The 19,807-nt window shown below is 47.7% G+C and overlaps 3 protein-coding genes across 5 annotated transcripts; all 3 read left to right on the top strand.

Moving 5' to 3' along the window:
- Positions 1–107: 107 nt before the first annotated feature.
- plbd2 (phospholipase B domain containing 2) lies at positions 108–4,599 on the top strand. The gene is made up of 12 exons (XM_084690451.1): positions 108–355; positions 610–703; positions 815–973; positions 1,083–1,183; positions 1,359–1,573; positions 1,717–1,811; positions 1,932–2,092; positions 2,556–2,651; positions 2,756–2,827; positions 2,934–3,086; positions 3,370–3,532; positions 4,008–4,599. The coding sequence occupies exons 1-12, from the start codon at positions 123–125 to the stop codon at positions 4,176–4,178; spliced, it is 1,713 nt and encodes a 570-aa protein (XP_084546577.1). The 5' UTR covers positions 108–122; the 3' UTR covers positions 4,179–4,599.
- A 265-nt stretch (positions 4,600–4,864) lies between these two features.
- LOC146233008 (insulin-like growth factor-binding protein 3 receptor) lies at positions 4,865–7,421 on the top strand. Its single transcript, XM_084690553.1, has 7 exons — positions 4,865–5,186; positions 5,443–5,631; positions 5,730–5,991; positions 6,389–6,497; positions 6,624–6,774; positions 6,889–7,023; positions 7,120–7,421. Exons 2-7 carry the CDS (start codon positions 5,476–5,478, stop codon positions 7,138–7,140), a joined length of 834 nt encoding a protein of 277 aa, XP_084546679.1. The 5' UTR covers positions 4,865–5,186; positions 5,443–5,475; the 3' UTR covers positions 7,141–7,421.
- A 657-nt stretch (positions 7,422–8,078) lies between these two features.
- Positions 8,079–19,807, top strand: morc2 (MORC family CW-type zinc finger 2). 3 transcript variants are annotated; one of them, XM_084690728.1, is made up of 28 exons: positions 8,079–8,209; positions 9,270–9,377; positions 10,707–10,760; positions 10,997–11,031; positions 11,182–11,250; positions 11,357–11,447; positions 11,552–11,660; positions 11,848–12,007; positions 12,527–12,638; positions 12,802–12,927; positions 13,216–13,295; positions 13,395–13,477; positions 13,609–13,694; positions 13,878–14,018; positions 14,125–14,279; positions 14,376–14,504; positions 14,724–14,829; positions 14,929–15,061; positions 15,186–15,272; positions 15,370–15,645; positions 15,833–16,084; positions 16,405–16,533; positions 17,274–17,331; positions 17,426–17,564; positions 17,641–17,814; positions 17,940–18,033; positions 18,246–18,434; positions 18,728–19,807. In XM_084690728.1, the coding sequence occupies exons 2-28, from the start codon at positions 9,310–9,312 to the stop codon at positions 18,794–18,796; spliced, it is 3,204 nt and encodes a 1,067-aa protein (XP_084546854.1). In that variant the 5' UTR covers positions 8,079–8,209; positions 9,270–9,309; the 3' UTR covers positions 18,797–19,807. The 3 variants fall into 3 exon arrangements, with proteins under 3 accessions (XP_084546854.1, XP_084546853.1, XP_084546855.1); XM_084690727.1 differs by having other exon boundaries at positions 8,139–8,325; XM_084690729.1 differs by lacking the exon at positions 16,405–16,533 and having other exon boundaries at positions 8,139–8,325.

The following is a 19,807-nucleotide window of genomic DNA, read 5'->3' as shown; positions in this document are numbered from 1 at the left end:
CACCGCTACACACAACCATTTAATCTCGAAACTTTTAAAATCTTATTACAACCTTTGAACCTATCACGGGATTTGTGACGAAGGTGGGCTTTTATTCCGAAATTCTTTGAAACGTTGATCATATGACCTGCTCTTCCACACTAACTGGAAAGATGGCGTTAAGGCTGCTACGTTTGTCAACAACTTTACATTTAGCTGTATTTTTACACATGTTATTTATTTCATGCTATTCGATAAAGGCTGAGATTAGTACGGTAGTTCTTGATGAAAAAACGGGACAACTTACTATTGTGGAGGGATACCGAGATGATTACGTCGCCTGGGCAAACTTTACCGACGACATCGAGCACTCAGGGTAAGAGCCAGCCAAAAAATCTGACTTCACAAGAATTGTTTAACATTGAAACACTGGCTGCATGAGTTTGTAGTGAAATCATGTGTTTTGTCCGTGAGGAGTGGTGTCCATAACCATCATGTCCATACCGATTCAGTCTCTTATTGCTCGGTTTGTTGATTTGTGGCCACAACAAAGTGCACTTCGATGGATTACACATGAAGTAATCATGATTTACTTGGCAGAGTCGGTAAACCTGTCTCCCCTCCTCTCAGATGGGCCTTTCTCGAGGTAACGACTAGCGGGCGCTACAATGACAGTATCCAGGCGTACAGTGCCGGAGCCGTGGAAGCAGCTCTCACGTCCCAGGTACTTACCGGCCCCCATAACCCCTCACCCTTGCAGGCTTGAAGCTTCATATGCGAAATCAGTTCAGTTCCATAAAAAAAAAAAAAAAAAACGTTCCGTTTCGTCTGTCAGCTCATCTATAAGCATTGGATGAACACCTTGATGAACTACTGTGGGCCCTTCACGTTTCACTCCGGTTACTGCCACCGTCTAAAGAGTTACATCAGCACCAACCTGCAGTGGGTGACAGATCAGATCGACAAGGACCCCAAATCGCCCTACTGGCACCAGGTTTAAATCAAACACTTACCACAGCCCTGTATAACTCTAGCCCATGCTGTAACACTGTCCTCTTACAGCAGCACCTCATCCCTGTCCTCCCTCTCTACCTGTCCTCTAGGTGCGTTTGGCTCTATTGCAGCTGAAGGGACTGGAGGATCTTTATAACGGTCAGATGTCGTTTCCCACCGGCCCTTTCTCCATCGAACCATTCGGTTTCCTGTAAGTAGCAAACGACCTGCCGTCTGATTCGCCCACATTTGTTTTCCCCATCCTTCTACGTCGAGTTGTATCCATTCCCCAAAGCGACGCACAAATAACGCACATACAATCTACACACCAGGCGTTTATATGAGGCTTCTAGAACCTTCTCTCTCTCTGTTCTCCTGCCTCACAGGCTGTTCCAGATGGGTGGGGATGTGGAGGACCTGGAGGGAGCCCTCAACAAATCCAGCCAATCACAGCCTCTGGGTTCAGGCTCCTGCTCTGCCCTCATCAAGCTGCTGCCTGGCAACAAGGACCTCATGGTGTCACACGACACATGGAATACCTACCAGTCCATGCTGCGCATCATAAAGAAATACAACTTTGCCTTTAAAACATCCCCCACAGGTACCTCACTCATTTCCCTTTAATGGTAAATTGACATCTGTAGTAGGCTCTGTTTGTTGTTCGAACTCTAGGCCTTAAAGCCCTCTACCTCTGGTGTATAATGTCTCTCATAAAGCTACTGCATCTCAACGCTTTACGCTCAGGTGGCGATCCGATTCCCGGAGCAGTCCAAGCCTTCTCCTCCTATCCTGGATGCATCTTCTCTGGAGATGACTTCTACATCATCAGCAGTGGCCTGGTAAGTGCTGAGCATGAATTTCGGATTGTGTGAGAAGGATAGAGAGACGGAAGAGAGAGAGAGAGATTAGAGTCTGTATCCAGTTGTTTTGTATTGAGTTTGAGACCCATTTCTCCACAGGTTACCTTGGAAACAACCATTGGCAACAGCAATCCAGACCTCTGGAAGTTTGTTAAGCCGACAGAGTCAGTCATGGAGTGGCTGAGGAACATTGTAGCCAATCGTCTCGCTGCTTCGGGCAAGGAATGGGCCGATATTTTTACCAAGTACAACAGTGGAACGTGAGTATGACCACAGTAGGCCTTGTCCTATCATCACAGGGTTCAAAGAATCCTCATCAACATTTGTCTCAACATTCGGCAATTGACTCTTATCTTGCTGACCTTAGGATCAGTGAGTGGTTACAGAGTAAACTGCTCCATTTGAGGCTGCAGGGGAGCTCAAAGGAAGGGCACCAAAGAAAGTGAACAAACATCACATGAAGTGTGTGTGTGTGTGTGTGTGTGTGTGTGTGTGTGTGTGTGTGTGTGTGTGTGTGTGTGTGTGTGTGTGTGTGTGTGTGTGTGTGTGTGTGTGTGTGTGTGTGTGTGTGTGTGTGTGTGTGTGTGTGTGTGTGTGTGTGTGTGTCAGTCATCTGACAGTACTATTGTTATGATGAGTAGGCATGGTTCTGGTGTCTGGAGTCAAAGGTTGGTTGGGATAGGGTTATCTCTGATTGTGTGTTTGTTTGTTTGTTTCTTTCAGGTACAACAACCAGTGGATGATTGTGGACTATAAGCACTTTACTCCTGGGAAGACTGACATCAAAGACAAGCTCTTCACTGTTCTAGAACAGATTCCGTATGTTTTCACTTGCAACCACCACATGCAGCATTTCAGTATACGTCCTGCTTTCCATGAACACCTTCTCACCCTCACCAGTATAACGTCTCTTGCTACTGCAGGGGGCTGGTGATTCACATGGACAAAACCCAAGAACTGATGGAGAAGGGCTATTGGGCCAGCTACAACATTCCGTAAGTCCACAGAGCTAACGTTAGCTCTTTCTTCATCATTCATAACACGTGAGGTGTGTCTTCCTTTCAGAATCTAGGCTAAACAATTGAAACTGTGTGTGAACAGGTACTATGAGGAGGTGTTTAATGCTAGTGGCTGTCCAGAGCTGGTGAAGAAGTTCGGCCCATGGTTCACCCTGGACCAGAACCCCAGAGCCCAGATCTTCAAACGGAACCAGACGGCAGTTACAGACTTGGACTCCATGGTCAGTCTCATGAGGTATGTCAGTCCGAGCCGCCCACTGTAGCGTGACGTGTAAGTTTTCCTGCTTTTCTCTGCCTTTGGACATTTACATGTAGTCATTTAGCAGACACTCTTATCCAGAGCCACTTACAGTAAGTACAGGGACATTCTCCCCCGAGGCAAGTAGGGTGAAGTGCCTTGGGCACTACGTCATTTGGCACGGTCGGGAGTCGAACTGGCAACCTTCTGATTAATAGCCTGACTCCCTAACCGCTCAGCCACCTGACCCACGTAAACACATCTGCGCGTCTCCTCTCAGGTACAACAACTTCAAGGAGGATCCGTTGTCGAGGTGCGAGGGCTGCGACCCGGCGGGTAACGGAGAGAACACCATTTCGGCCCGCTCCGACCTGAACCCTGCTAACGGGACGTACCCATTCGGAGCCCTGAGACAGAGGCAGCACGGCGGGACAGACATGAAGGTCCGTTTCACTTCCTGTCTGGCCTCTTTCACTCCTCCCTCACTTCCTGTCTGGCCTCTTTCACTCCTCTCTCACTTCCTGTCTGGCCTCTTTCACTCCTCCCTCATTTCCTGTCTGGACTCTTTCACTCCTCCCTCACTTCCTGTCTGGCCTCTTTCACTCCTCTCTCACTTCCTGTCTGGACTCTTTCACTCCTCCCTCACTTCCTGTCTGGCCTCTTTCACTCCTCCCTCACTTCCCCCTCTCCCCACACACCCTCCTGTCTCAGCAGGTTCCTGTTTCTCTACTGGAAACAATATTTAAATGATTTTGCTGGTACTTACACTGATCAGTCTCTGGTTAGAGGTAGGGATAATGTTGGCTCTGAACATTGCTTATGTGTCTCATGGGGTAGGGGGCAGACCATAGATCACTGATTGGTGTTTGTGTATAATTACTGATTGGTTGTTGTGTGTGTGTGTGTGTTCCTGTGCAGCTGACGTCATATGGAATGTTCCGTAATTATGAGTTGGTGGCAGTTAGTGGACCCACCTGGGACCAGGTTCCGGTCTTCCAGTGGAGCACCTCGCCTTACAAAGACCTGATACACATGGGTCACCCTGACACCTGGGACTTCAAACCTGTGCACGTCACCTGGAAACCATGACAACTGTTTTTCATCCTCACACCAGCCTTTTGCCTGGACCCTCAAACCTGCACATGACCCCCAAGGCCCGATAAACCCTGTTCCTTCACTTGGTTTGCATCTTGGTTTCTCCTAAATTTGCATCACCTCCACATCTACCCTTGAAATCAAGTGTTTTTTTTAAAAGTGTTTTCTGTTTCTAATGGAAAAGGATCAACAAAGGGCATAGGTTTTGGGAAATGTTTTTGGACAATTATAAATGCAGCAATGCAGAATGAGTTTTGCACTATTTTAGACTATGGAGAAGTATGTGATGTAACGATATGATCAGAATTACATTTCAATGTGTCTTATCTTTAAATGTACATTCAATTAAAAGTTTCATAACATTTATATATTTGATTTGTTCTTTTGTGTCTGTAAAATAAAATGGTCATGAATACACCTTGTGTGTTTTTTGCTGAACTTTGGCTTGGTACAGATATAGTTAATGGCACCTTTGACATTTCGAAATAAATCAAAATAGATTAAAGTTAAATGTACATTTGAAATACTCTGTTTGGAAACATACAGCATACTGTTGTTACATTGTGTGGGCGTGTCAAACGAAAGATCCAATCAGAGCACAGAAAGCATGTCCTTCACTTTCCACTATTCCGGCCAACAAAAGGAAATTGATTTAGTTCCGCCAACCTTTTGCGTTAGCAGCTGGCCCTTTTACGTGACCGATCTTTAAATAGTTATTTCACAATTCTTTGTGTCCAAACAACGTTGTAAAAAAGAAATTAGTGCTTGGTCAAATTCAGCTGTTAATGGACTCTAGCTAAACTAAATCAGTGTGGTAACCTGACATTCTAAGTTATTATGGCTATGATGATGGTGACTTGATATTTTCTCGCTATCTAGTTAGTGTACTTTCAACTGTGACAGAAAGACGCGTGAGTGTGATAGCAAGCCATTGCAACAGCATGGCAATCATTAACTTGGATTCTAGAAACACAGAAAGTAACGCCATCCTTTAAACCCGAGGTAAGTTGACTTTAGGCTATAGCTTGCTTGCGTACTGTCAGTTTTAAACACTATATGTGGTATCTTGTGACGCGCCGGTGACAGGATGTGAAAAAAACAGGAATGGCGGGATTAGAATCCGTCTTCATAAGCGATAACCTGTCAAGCCCAGCCCAAGACCAGCTTCATAATGTTTACCAGAGTTGAGTGTTAAGACTGCATTGCATAAGCTGTGTGTACGTATCTTTTTTTCAAACGTTTTCCTGTCACATTGCAGGTCACATGTTGTATCCATAGGGTGCCTTATGTGATGGGTTCCTGGCACCCAGTTTCCAACCTGAGAAACTATGCTTCCCAACATCCTCCTGCGGTGACGTTCGTCTTGTGTCTGCTGATCCTTGCCCTCTCCTTCATCAGCATCAGCTCCTATGCCCACACACAGACCCTGCCCAATCCTGATACAAAGGTATGGTGTTGTGTCTAGTTTATACGCGTCTATAACACAGTACGTGTTGTTGTTGATGTTTAACCTGCGCTGATGTTTAATCGCTCATTTCCTTTCAGGACTGGAACAACTTCCTTTCCTCCATCGCCCTTCACCAGCTGTGTGAGGTGACCAATGGCACCACGGATGAGCAGGTTTCTAGCCCTCCGATTGGGCAGAAGACAGGTGGAAACTCATTGGAGAGCCCTTCCCAGACCCCACCTCCTGTGACCCAGTACTCCCTTCTGGTGCCACTGGCTCTGGTCCACAAGCCTGACAGCCAAACCCCGAAGCTTATGGAGCTGCACACCAGTCTATTGGCCAGTCAGCTGGGCTTGACAGGTCAGTGTCCCCCACACATATCAGATAAGAACCCACATTTAGCAGGAGTCAGGTGGCTGAACGGTGAGGGAGTCGGGCTAGTAATCAGAAGGTTGCTGGGTCGATTCCCCGCCGTGCCGTTGTGTCAGGGCCTTGGGCAAGACACTTCACCCTACTTGCCTCGGGGGGAATGTCCCTGTACTTACTGTAAGTCGCTCTGGACAAGAGCGTCTACTAAATGTAAAAGTTACTCTTTCTATTCTGAGCACGTTAATCAAGTTATCATTGTGTACACAATGATGTGATGGTGGCCTCCTGTGTCTAATTTTGTCGCTGTTTGTCATCAAGGGTACATTGTGTGAATGTGTGAGATGCGGTGGGATAAGTCCTTTATACGCTTTGTTTTTATCTTTTTCAGGTGATGAAACTGTGATTGTTGCTCTTCAAGTTTTCCCTCTCCCTACGGGGGAAAACACCTTCACCTGCCTCACCGTCAGCGCACCTGCACACACTCTACCTCCAGCACCGTGAGTCTCTCACATCCTCTTCCTCACAGACGGATGCATGTTGTACTGTGTGTGTGTGTGTGTGTCACTGTGTGTGTGTTTGTGTGTGTGAGACAGTTTAGGCTTGATCTGTGTTGTTGTGTCCAGTCTTCCCCCTCAGTGTCCAACCAACGAGAAGATGGGCTCACCTGTCCGAGTGGTTACCGTGGAAACGGGTAGCCGGTCATCCCCGGCCTCGCGTTTGTGTTACAGCCTGAAGTCCACCCACGACCCCTCTCTCACAGCTGTGTTGACACAGGTGCAGGAAACAAAATAAAACTCCTAAATATGCTGCGTTAGTGCAGTTTTTTTTACTCACAGAAAGCCAGAGAGTAATTTTTAATTTGTCTGATTTTTTTTTTTCTTCTGCAAGGAGCAACAGAATGTTGCAGTACAGCACCTGGTGCAAGTGAGTGTGGTCCTGCTGGGAATGTGTGTCCTGCTCTGTCTCTCTGCCAGCTTCACACACACACATCGTCACCAAGGCAACAGCCTGGGCCTACAGATGGTAACACACTCTACTTTTCGACTGAATGTTGTGTCCTTTGAACCTCACGTCCGATGAAGTGCAATGTTATTATAATATTTTTATTTTTGTATATAGGAGCCCCTTATTGACTCCTGATATCGACCGTCATAAAACCAAAGAGAGATCAACGGTCACGGCACCAGGAAAGTGAGAAAACAGAAAAAGGACAAAAAGGACTTTTAAGGAGGAGTTTTGCCTTTTTTAAGACAATAATTTAATGGACCAACTCATTTGTTACTTGCTAATCTTGTGATTTATCATGAATTTATAGGTATGTCAGTGTTTGCCTTTTAAACACCACCTTCAGGACCAGCTCTAATAATAAACAGCTCTTATAGAGTTGTCAGCTTAATTAAACCTTTTTCCATTTGCTCAAAGGCTGTCATAGTTCTTTGTTGGAAAATATCATATAGTGAACTAGACTTTGCACATTCTTGTGACGCAGTGTTCAACATTACTTGACAGTTAGAATAAGCCTACTGGATGTTTTTATGAATGCAATAGAGAACAACCATTTCAACCACTTAAAATGTTTTTCATTTCTCCACCCAACTTGAAGCAGTTTGTGTTGTTCAGCTCCACCCCCTGGCATAACTTATGCAAGGCTCTCCTTTTACATTCATCTAACTTGTAGTTTATCCTTTTATTGAGCCCCTGGCATTAATTTAATTCAACGGTCAGAGTTAGGTAGTAACTTTAACAGGTGGTTGGATTCAAGCAGCCTCCAGTGCAGCCACACTGTGAACCTGAATGCCATCTTTATACAAACTCTCCAGCAACTGTCCTAGTAGGCATTTCATATACACAGCATCATCAACGCACGTGCTCCCTTAGAGTAACAAACGACGTTTCTTGCTTCAATAAGTTTAGCAACATATATAAAATATTTATGGACAAAAAATGGATGTCGCTACAATTAGTTGCAAAGTAGTTATTTATACGTTAGCTTTTTCTAGATTTGTCTAGAGTGACAGAACTATTACCAAATCAGATGAATATGTACACATTTGAAGGTCTCTTATTGGCTGGTAATACTGGAAAGAGGCGGATTTTGGTTTGGTTCCACCCCTTTTCGTAGCCAGTCCAAAGCTCGAAGAGCCGGACTGCAAGGAGCGATTGAGACAGGTTTCTAGTCTCTACTGCGGCCTACCGTGGAACTGTTACTGTATGTATTATCGACGGAGAGCTAACTAGCTAGCTATGTCTAATTTCTTCTCATTTCTTTGACGGATATTTCACACGGACCTGGAGTGATTCTGAAGTTTCTTGCCCAGAAAAACGGTTTGCAAATTGGATGACTATACTCATGCGATCTTTGCAGGTGTTAGCTATAACGTTTAACAGCTTCACATAATTCTATGATAAAAAAATGTGGGTGTGGAGGAAAACTAGAATGAGGTCATAACACCATTTATCGAAGCATGACTACATTGAAAGCCTTCAACACTGACAGTTTTTCGTATCGCTTAAGCAGCTATTTTGGCAATAAAATGGCGTGAATAATGGGATACATTGGTGGGCTGATCCACATACATGGCAGACAAACAATGTCGTTCAGAACGAGTAGCTAGGCCTCCCACGTGAGTTTGATCAGTTTTGGGAGACCCGCTTGGAAAGAGGGGTTTATCAAGTTCTACTGGGCGGTCAGAGGGAGTTTTCTGGACTCAGCCCTGAGAATAAAGAAAAGGCACTGATGATAAAAATCATAATAGTTTAATGTTCAGATATGCTCAGGTGAAACGTATTGTCAAGATACTCATCCCTCTTGACTGGGTCCGTTTTGCGTCCCTCATCTAGTAGTACGTGAAAGTATTTCAGAGCGTAATTTGACTCACAGGAAGTATTGAACAGCGCTTGAAAACGTATTTTCATCAATGTCTGACATTACACTGTCATAAAACTGAAACAACAAAACGACATTCTGAATAAATGATATAGGCTACCTGGAAGTCGTGGGCCGATTGTACGTCTACAATACTAAAGTAATACCAAACGAAATGGTTTTATTCCACATAATTATTGTCAGTATCGTTGGTCCAGTAGACACCAAATTATATTTAGCCTAAAACAATTTTATGAATGAACTTGAGGATGTTTTTTCAGATCATGTATTCTGAAACAGCAAAACCTCTGAGGTACACTTTCTAACAAGGTGGATGTTACTTGCTCACACTAATCCAAAATATAATGGGGGAAACTTAGAAATCATGGTTCCTACTTTCCAGGGCCTTCAAGAAGACCAGGAAGTAGTTTAAGTGAAAGGTCATGGCCTTCTCCAACTACAGCAGTCTGAACAGAGCTCAGCTTACCTTTGAGTATCTTCACACCAACTCGTAAGTATCATTTGAGAAATAAACAAACATGCACACGAAACAATTTACAAAAATATCAGGAACCCAGAGTACCCAGCTCAGCAAGAATCGTATTGCATGCTGGTCACTGCTGGTCACTGCTGGTCACTGCTGGTCACTGCTGGTCACTGCTGGTCACTGCTGGTCACTGCTGGTCACTGCTGGTCACTTATCTCACAATTACATGTTTGCGTTCCATATTTCCACAGCTCTTTTATATTTCTTTATAGAAGCTATTTTCTTTTAGAATAGCTTAAGCACCACAGATTAAGGTCAAATTTAATGGTTTAATGTAGCCATTGTCCTTCTGCGGTGATGGGCGTACTTGGAGGCGTGAAGGAAGAAAAGATTCACTGAACAAAATCAAAAAGGTGAAGATGTCAAACACTATCAATAATTCGCAAGCCTCAGTTTGATGGAGGAGGCAGTACCAACATCAAGGATAGCAGTGGACTGGAGATCATTGGCTGGGAGGGCTGGGACTCTAGAGATCATTGGCTGGGAGGGCTGGGCCTCTAGAGATCATTGGCTGGGAGGGGTGGGCTTCAACAGTTGTCCATTATCCTTTCTTTCCCCATTCAACACAGCACTACTATTGACCGCCTGCTAACTGGTATCGGTCTAATATGCCACCAAGGCCACTTCCTGTGAGGCTGTCAGGAAGCAGGCCACAGCTATGTGTTGCTGAATGACACCCTGAACACTAAAAGCAAAGCAAGGATTGGACTTGTCATGCAAGACTATTTGAAACAACACGGCTAGCTAGATATGAGACTGGCCAAGACCTTGTACATGAAGACCAACACCAGTGATTTAAACTCTCATTGAGTCCATTTGTATTTCCTGTTTTTAAATGTTGCCACTCCCCCCCACCACCGTGCAAACAGGCAACATAAAGAGAGACTTTGTGTTCCAGATTAAGTTAAAGGCAGTGAGCACACAGGAAGTGACGTGTCCAGGAGTAAAGTTAAAGCTGTAGTCACAGGAAATAGTAGTTGACAGGAAGCACACAGGACCAGTGGATGGAATGATAATCCACACAGAGGACCATAAAAACAAACCCGCTAAGTGCCAAATATATTCAACTGTCACTTTAGCTACCTTTTACAGAACCGGAGAAGGTCCCTGTGTCAGGGTAATGATTGGTTTGCTTCTGTTAGTCGTGATTTGCACTTGCACATCGCTCCTCTCCACAGCTTCCCTCATATGTACCTCACAATGCCCATGTGTACCTCACAAAGCCCATATGAATCTCACAACGGCCATCAAACCAGGTTGACCTTTAAAAGACCGGTTTTTGTTTGTCTCCAGGACGACACACGAGTTCCTGTTTGGAGCACTGGCTGAGCTCGTGGACAACTCCAGGTACAGGCGGTTTCTACAGTGTCGTTTCCTGAATGCTAGACAGATTCAAAACACCTCGAATCTACAGTGTGAAAAAAGGCGTGATTTGACAATGAATGCAGTCTTCTGCTTCAGTGTTTTCTGCGTGTCTCGAACACAAACAAACTCAGACAAGGACAGGTCATGAAGTCAGGATAATATTCCTTAAGTCAGGGTAATTCTCATTGGTCTGACCACCTTTCAATTATTTGTCTTAGGGATGCCAACGCCACCCGAATTGACATCTATACAGGTACGTGACTCCTGCGCTCGCACACTCCCAACACACACACACCAACCCCTCCCTGTGCGCACACACACACACTCCCAAAACACGCACCAACATCTCCTTTATTCCGTCTCCTGTTCCGATGCCTCTCTCCTGCTTCCTCCCGACCGTCAGAGAAAAAAGCCGACACGCGGGGAGGCTACATGCTCTGTTTCCTTGACGATGGCACTGGAATGGACCCGAGTGAGTGACCTGGCTCCCGTCATCAGACGTCAAAGATGCACGGGTCGATACGCCAGCCCATCACACTAACCTCCCTCCCTCCATCTCTCCTCCACTTGGCTTTCAGACGAGGCGACTCACGTCATCCAGTTTGGAAAGTCCAGCAAACGCTTTCCCGAGTCCACTCACATCGGCCAGTACGGCAACGGACTCAAATCGTAAGACTTTCCTTTTCTCCTGATCTCAGACGCCATCGAGGCCTTGTCCAGTCAGCAGATCTGTGGTCGTCACTGCTTTGTGTCCTAAATGTTTGACCATCCAGGGGCTCCATGAGAATCGGAAAGGACTTCATTTTGTTCACCAAGAAGGACAACACAATTTCCTGCCTGTTCCTATCCAGAACGTTCCATGAGGAGGAGGGGCTGGATGAGGTGAGTGTTTGCCAAATAAATACGTTATTATTCTTTTTAATCCCCTCAGTGCTGAGGTGAATGGACTAAGAATACCTGAGTTGGGACCAGAGATGGGAAGTAATAAAGTACAAAGTCTTTTTTTTTCCAAATTGTTTGGGGGGGAAGTAAAAAAAAAAATCTTGAGGTTGAATTTTTTCTTCTTCAGGTGATCGTCCCCCTGCCCACCTGGGACCTGAAGACCAGGAGGCCAATCACTGCCGACATGGAGAAGTTCACCGTGGAAACAGGACTCATCTATAAGTACTCCCCCTTTAAAAACGAACAACAGCTAATGGAGCAGTTTAACAAGATCGAGAGCAGCAGTGGTAAGTGTGCGGGTGTTCAATGACTGTGTATATGTGTGGGTTGTCATAGCGATTAAACAGCATGTGTAAATAATGTATTTGAATCCCAGGTGAGCAAATAAAGGCTTAAGAAACAATACAATTTCAAACACTTCACTCTAACGACACTTCTAAGTGTTTCTCAAGGGTTTCAAATGTGTTACAGCATGGTTACAGGATGATATTTATTGATACTGTTGTTGTGCAACAAAAAGCAACTTTTCAGCCCTCCATGTGCCCAGAAGTAGTTGCCTGCTACAACCAGCATCCTTGGCACACAAACAGATACTCCCCTTTTCTCCTCCAGCTCGCCGTCAGAGTTGAGATAACGTTCAAGGCCTCAGGCAGAATGCTTCATGCTTAGTAAACAGAGTTGAACTGAGACAGGCCTCTAACGGCAGTTTACACCGAGTGAAATATCAAACTTCAAATAACAGGGTGTGCGTGTGGCCATGTAATTGTGTGATCTGCTAAACTTGTGTGGCGTGTGTGTCGGTGCAGGGACCCTGGTGATCATCTACAACTTGAAGCTGATGGACAACAGAGAGCCTGAGCTGGACGTGGAGACCGACCACCAGGACATCCTAATGGCGGGGACTCTCTCAGAGGGCGTGTGAGTAGCCTGCACCCCATCCTGCACCCCATCCTGCACCCCATCCTGCCCCCCATCCTGCCCCACCATCCTGACCCCCGTCCTCGCCACACCGGCTTAACTTACCTTGCATGCGGTCAGAGATGTATACCCCCCTTTGATGACATCATTCCTTTCACCGCAGGAAGCCGGAGCGGCGGTCGTTCCGAGCGTACGCCGCCATTCTGTACATCGACCCTCGTATGAGGATCTTCATCCAGGGACACAAAGTGAGGACCAAGAGGATGTCCTGCTGTCTGTACAAACCCAGGTAACAGCGCCGGGTCAGAGGCCGCAGCCTGGACCCGACTGATATCCTCGTCTTAACTCTCCTCCTCAGCCTCTGGTACAACCTTTTTAAGGCAGAATCAGAATGGGTTTTTTTCGCCATGAAAGTTTGCACAGACAAGGAATTTGCTTTGGCAGGAAGGTGCAAAAATTAAACATATAGGAATCAATAATAATCTATAATCTAACTAACTATACTAAAGGTACATAACTAGCAATACTAAGTGGATGTCTTTTGAATGGCTTCAGAACTAACCGAGAGTCTTCTCAGGGTGTACAAGTACACGTCGACCCGCTTCAAAACCCGCGCTGAGCAGGAAGTGAAGAAAGCCGACCACCTTGCCAAGATCGGTGAGTCCAGCTGGAAGGACTCAGCCTGTGGCATCCTGTCTGAGGGTCACTGGGCCGACTGTTGACCCTGTGTATGTGTGGTGTGTGTGTGTGTTTCAGCGGAGGAGAAGGCTCGCGAAGCGGAGAGCCAGAGTTTAGCAGTTGAAGCCAAATTGGGAGGTGACCTGTCCAAGGATGCACGAGTAAGCATTCAGCCGACATTGCTCTAGCATTGTAATATAAAGGCCTAGCTTGTTGTTAGAGGGATATATCGCATGCAGTTAGACAATAAAGTCTTTTTTTATGAGTCCTCTAACCTCCCGCTCTGCCACAGGCCTCTCTGAGGAAGGCCCAGGACTCTGCCATGATGCTGCGCCGTGACGCAGACATGAAGAAGAAGATCCTGGAGTCCAAGCAAAGGTCTGACGGGACTACAGATGCGGGTTAAAAGAAATCGATCAAATACTTTGATCGGTACAAATAATTTGTACTGTACTCGACAGGAGATGAGTAATTAGTATCATGAAGGCATCTCGACAGAATGTCAACGTTATGTATCTGGCGGGAATAATAGGCATTCATCCGTCCTCCCTCTTGTCTCAGGGCGCTGAAGGAGCCCAAGGAGCTGAACTTCATCTTCGGCGTGAACATCGACCAACGGGACCTGGACGGCATGTTTGTGTACAACTGCTCCCGCCTCATCAAGATGTACGAGAAGACGGGTCCCCAGCTGGAGGGCGGCATGTGAGTGTGACGACCGCGCCCACTGGCTCCTTCTGGAGCGACACGCTCTGCTCTGTCTGTGTGTGTGTGTGTCTAACTGGCACGTGTGTGTGTGTGTGTTCTCCAGGGCGTGTGGGGGCGTGGTGGGCGTGGTGGACGTGCCCTACGTGGTGCTGGAGCCCACTCACAACAAGCAGGACTTTGCGGACGCTAAAGAATACAGGCACCTTCTGAAAGCAATGGGAGAACACCTCGCCCAGTACTGGAAGGACAGCAACATCGGTGAGATTAGCCGCACGCTCTCTGTTCCTCTGATGCTGCCCCCGTGGGCCAGTGTGTTCAAGCCTGTGTGTGTGTGTGTGTGTGTGTGTGTTGCAGCTCAGAAGGGCATTGTGAAGTTCTGGGATGAGTTTGGCTACCTGTCAGCCAGCTGGTCAGCTCCGCCCTCCTCAGAGCAGCGCTACAAGAGACGACGCGCCATGGAGATTCCCCTCACCATACAGTGTGGTGAGACACACACACACACACCATACAGTGTGGTGAGACACACACACACACACACTCAGATTGGCATACTCGCCATAGAGATTCCTATCACTATGTAACCACATTCACCCCAATAAACAAGCGTGGTTACACACACAGACACAGACAAACGGAAATGCACACACGTGTGGCCACAGAGAGAGAGAGTGGGTGTGACCCGTGTGTTTGTTTGTTGTCTAGATAAGTGTTTAAAGTGGAGGACGTTGCCGTTCCAGATGGACGCTGTGGACAGACGCTACCCCGACAGCTGGGTGTGTCTGATGAACCCAGACAGCACCCAGGACAGGTACACACACACACACACACATGTAATACACACACACACACATGTAATACACACACACGTACACCCAGTGAGTCACACAGGCGTGTGGCGTGCCTGCAGGTGTGATGCAGCGGAGCAGAAGCAGAACCTTCCCTGTGGGGCTCTCAGGAAGGTGGTCCAGACGGCCGAGGACAAACAGAAGGAGCTGACAGAGAAGATCAGACTGCAGCAGGAGAAGCTGCAGGCCCTGCAGGTACACACTCACACACACACACTCACACACACTCAGCGTGGGGGCAGAGGGAGGACGGGGGGGGGGGCTCTGTGTGTGTGAGGGTCTGCTCACTGTGGTGTGTTTTGGGTTCTGGGCCTGATAGAAAACCAGCACCATCAAATCGTCCGCAGACCTGAAGAAGCTGCCTCTGGACGTCAGCATGAGACCTGCCTCCGAGGGTTCTCCTCAGGTACACACACACACTTAACTGTGTCCTGGGATTATTTACTCTGGAAATATTGGTCTCCTGCTCCTTACTGATGTCCTGTTCTGCCTCTGTGTCCCAGGCCACTAGGTCGTCAGAGAGAGTCCTCACCAGGCCTCGCTCCCCTCCTCTCCCCTCCCACCTCAAAAACGCTCCCAGCGTCCCGCCCCCGGTCACTCGGACACCCGCCGTCTCGGCCCGGTCACCACGAACGCCCGCACCTCCTCCTCCGGCGCCCAAAGTCGACCAATCCCGAGCCAGAGCTGCAGCTAAGACCCCGCCCCCTTTAGCAAAGCCCATCCCTAAAGCCCCAGCCAAAGCACCAGCTAAAACTCCCCCAGCCAGCCGAAACTCTCGGGTGAGTGTGTGTCTGTGTCTGTGTGTGTGTTCCTTAAGTACTGCAGTCAGTGTCAATGCTGCTCTGATAGTGCTGTCTTGAGGGTTTAAGTTGGTTGTAGGTGCTGATTTGTGAGCATCAGGGAAGCTCTCTTTGACAAGAAAACAAAGTTTGATCTGATGATCTTATGGCGTTTGTTTCCGCTCAGACACCAGCCAAGTCGTATCCAGCCAGAAACTCCGCTCTCGGCAACACACGCAAGAGAGTGGTGGAGGAAGATGAGAGTGAGGAGGATGATGAGGATGAACAGGAGGAGGAGGAGGAGGAGAAGGAGGAAGACAGTGAAGAGGAGAGCGAGGAGGATATTCTGCCCAGGAAATCCAAGATGGCTGCCGCCGCAGGGAGCCGAGGAAAAGCTGTGGAAAAGGCCACTCCTGCCAAGCGGGGCAAAGTGACCGAGGTACAAACATGCACTTACACACACACACACACACACATGTACATACACACACACATGTACATACACGTGCATAGTCACACGCACGTGAGGATTAAATCTAACCTACATCAGCGAGAGGCATAGCAGTGATGCAGTGAGCCAGGCAGGTGATGGTTGTAATGGAGGACAGAGAACCAAGGGTACACTGTCACCACACAGCCTCAGCAGCACTGGGAAAAGACCAGGCCCACCTGGTCACAGTCCCTCAGGTAGGACTAACATGATACCAGAGCTGTCAGTCAGAGCTTCTGCATGTTCACCCCCCCCCCCCCCTCCCCCAGCCTGGAAAGAGAGGCGTGACCGCCCCGGCAACACGGCCGCCCCCCGCCACCCCGCCCTCAGCCAGCAAAGCCACACCCGCCTCCGCCCATAAACCCGCCCCGTCCTCGCAGGCCGGGTCTAAAACCAAGGTACTGACTGGTGACTGCCCCCCCCTCGACCTAATCATCTGTCTGGTGGTGTCAACCACACAGCAAGAGATTACAAACCTCTCTCTTAATTGTCCTATCTCTCTCACCTAACCCAATCAAAACAGTCCTAACTCTCCCACCTAACCCAATCAAAACAGTCCTATCTCTCCCACCTAACCCAATCAAAACAGTCCTAACTCTCCCACCTAACCCAATCAAAACAGTACTATTTCTCCAACCTAACCCAATCAAAACAGTCCTATCTCTCCCACCTAACCCAATCAAAACAGTCCTATCTCTCCCACCTAACCCGATCAAAACAGTCCTATCTCTCCCACCTAACCCGATCAAAACAGTCCTATCTCTCCCACCTAACCCAATCAAAACAGTCCTATCTCTCCCTCCTAACCCAATCAAAACAGTCCTATCTCTCCCTCCTAACCCAATCAAAACAGTCCTATCTCTCCCTCCTAACCCGATCAAAACAGTCCTATCTCTCCCTCCTAACCCGATCAAAACAGTCCTATCTCTCCCTCCTAACTCTTCATATCCGTCTTCCTATCTCGATCCTTACTAGACTGCTCCTCCATCTTCTTGAAATCCAACCGGTTCTATTCTCCTCTGCTCTCAAGTCTACATAGATTGAATGTTTGTCTTGGGAAGCGGGGCTCTCTCTCTCCCTCTGGGTGCTGGTTCTATTAGAGAGCGGGGTCCCTGTCTGATCTGTGCTGCATCTGCAGGTATCCGATGACGACCACGATAACGAGCCTGAGAAGGACTTGAAGAACACTCAGAAAGGTGAGACACGACCTGAACTCCCGGTGAACTCTCCATCTGCTCAGTGGACCACGGACTGGAACACTCAGTGCGTGTGTGTGTGTCTTCTGGTTAGACAAGGGTCTGCTGGTGGAAGTTCGCGTCAACAAGGAATGGTACACTGGGAAAGTGGTTGCCGTGGAGACAAACAAACAGAGCGTGCGCTGGAAGGTGAAGTTTGACTACGTCCCCAGGTCCACCCCCAAAGACCGCTGGTGAGTGTCACCCTTCCTGAGTGTAAATATTTGTGTGTTTTGTCTTTGGCTGACATTGGTGTGTGTGTGGTTCCAGGGTGTTTAAAGGCAGCGAGGATGTGCGGTTGATGAGGCCCCCTTCCCCAATCACACAGACCCCAGACACACAGCAGGGGGCGGAGCCAGAGAAAGGCCCCGCCCCCATGGAGCCAGACACCACCCAACCAGGAACCAGTCGAGAGGTGACCGAGAGCCTGGTCACCATGATGAGGTAACGTGAGAACGCTCCTCTTGTCTGGAACCATCCGGAGAGGGGGCCAGGGGGTGACGGGAATACAAGTGTCTCACCTTACTGTCTGTGTGTGCGTGTGTGTATGTGTGTGTGTACCTCTCCAGGACATTGCTGCGGTATTTCTTCCCTCCTGACTTCCGGATCCCTAAGGACGACGTCAACAGCATGACGGCTGAGGAGCTGGTGGCCTTTCCCATGGTGAGCCTGACCCCCCCCCCCCCCCCCCCCGCCTCATCTGTACCTAGGAAGACCCCAGCAATCCTTAAGACATGAAACCATCTGCACATCTCATGGTCTCATACACAGACATATTTAGGGTTCCCACGGGCCTTGAAATTCCTTGAAAAGTTTGTGAAATCTATAAATATATATGTACTGAGAGCGTGTGTGTGTGTGTGTCTCCTCTGTAGAAGGAGTACTTTCAGCAGTACGAGCTGGGCCTGCAGGCGCTGTGTAACTCGTACCAGAACCGTGCGGACGCCAGGGCCAAGGCCGTGGAGGAGAAGAGCAGCAGCGCCGAGACCAAGCTGAAGGAGGCGGACGAGAAGCTGCAGAAGCTGCGGACCAACATCGTGGCCCTGCTGCAGAAGGTCCAGGAGGTAAACCCCGCTCACGCTCGCTGTGTTCACAGGGAATGTTTTGAAGGAATGTGTGCAGGGTTGGGCTATACTGGACGGAAGGCTTTAGGGTTTGGAGACGGGATGCCAAGTACTGCTCTCTCTCCCTCTCTCTCTCTCTCTCCCTCTCTCTCTCTCTCTCTCTCTCTGTCTGTCTCTGTTTCTGTCTCTGTCGCTCTCTCTCTCGCTCTCTCTGTCGCTCTCTCTGTCGCTCTCTCACACACACTGTCTCACTCTCTCACTTGCACAGCAACTAACATGTGACCCTCCTGCAGGACATTGACATAAACACAGACGATGAACTGGACGCCTACATAGAAGACCTGCTCACCAAGGGAGACTAAACCACAGAAGAAGACCAGAAGAGGAAAGGCTGGAGAGGAGAGAGAGGCTCCTGGACTCCCGACAGGACGAACACGCGCTCTGCTCTCTCTCCCTCCTCTCACCCCCAGCGCTCTGTTCAATCGAGGGCTTGGGGTTTTACCTCGTCAGTCCATGCCAACGCGCTTCTGTGTTCGCGGGGCGGGGGGTGTGGCCTACACGAGCACATGCGTCCTGAGCACAGGGGAACAAACCCCTCTCTGTTGATTAGACTCCTGTTTGTTTTTATAAAACGGCAGTTATTTTTCACCTTGTATCGTTTCTGTTTAGCTGCTCGTCCGTGTTCTCTCTGGGTTTGGATGGGTTCTAGGGCATGTTTTCATTTTAGTCCATTTGTATATCAGCTAGCAACTTTATGTAAAATCTATATTATACTATGGTAGGGCCAACCAGTCTTGATTTGTTCGTGTCAAATCTGTCCTGAATCTGTGGGTTTGATACCTTTTACTGGGTCTGTTTGACTTCAGAACTGTCTGAGAACTCTAAAAGAACTCTTGTGTTGACCCATGATTGGAAGAAGAGAAACAGCCTCGTCATGCTTTTCAGAGTGTGTGTTTAAAGCATTAATGAAGCAGTCCATGTACTAACACTCACCAGGATCCTCCTTTTTCTCAGAGTAGTCTATCTACCTATTGTGTTGCTTGGTTATCGCACTCACAAAATGTAACTACTTACTGCGTTTTATCAGTATGGTTATGTCCACACCGCCCTTGTTATTGTGACTTGACTGTTCTCTGTGTTTGTTTTGATCTCTTATAGTTTTTTGCATAATCATTTCAGTTGCGTTACCCAAAGGTCTGTGTTCATATTATATTCGGTGCCCATGTTTCTTCTAAAATATATTTTTACCATGTCATGGCAACATTTTATTGAAAGGTGCACGTAAAATGACCTTTGTATTACCATTAAAGAAAAATAAAGTATTTTTCACTGATCTACATATGGAGCAATAATAAAAAAGGTTCCATAACTAA

This window comes from Hypomesus nipponensis, chromosome 24, assembly GCF_054491055.1.
Source record: "Hypomesus nipponensis isolate SF chromosome 24, ASM5449105v1, whole genome shotgun sequence".
Lineage (NCBI taxonomy): Eukaryota > Metazoa > Chordata > Actinopteri > Osmeriformes > Osmeridae > Hypomesus > Hypomesus nipponensis.
This window is presented reverse-complemented; position numbering and strand designations above follow the sequence as displayed.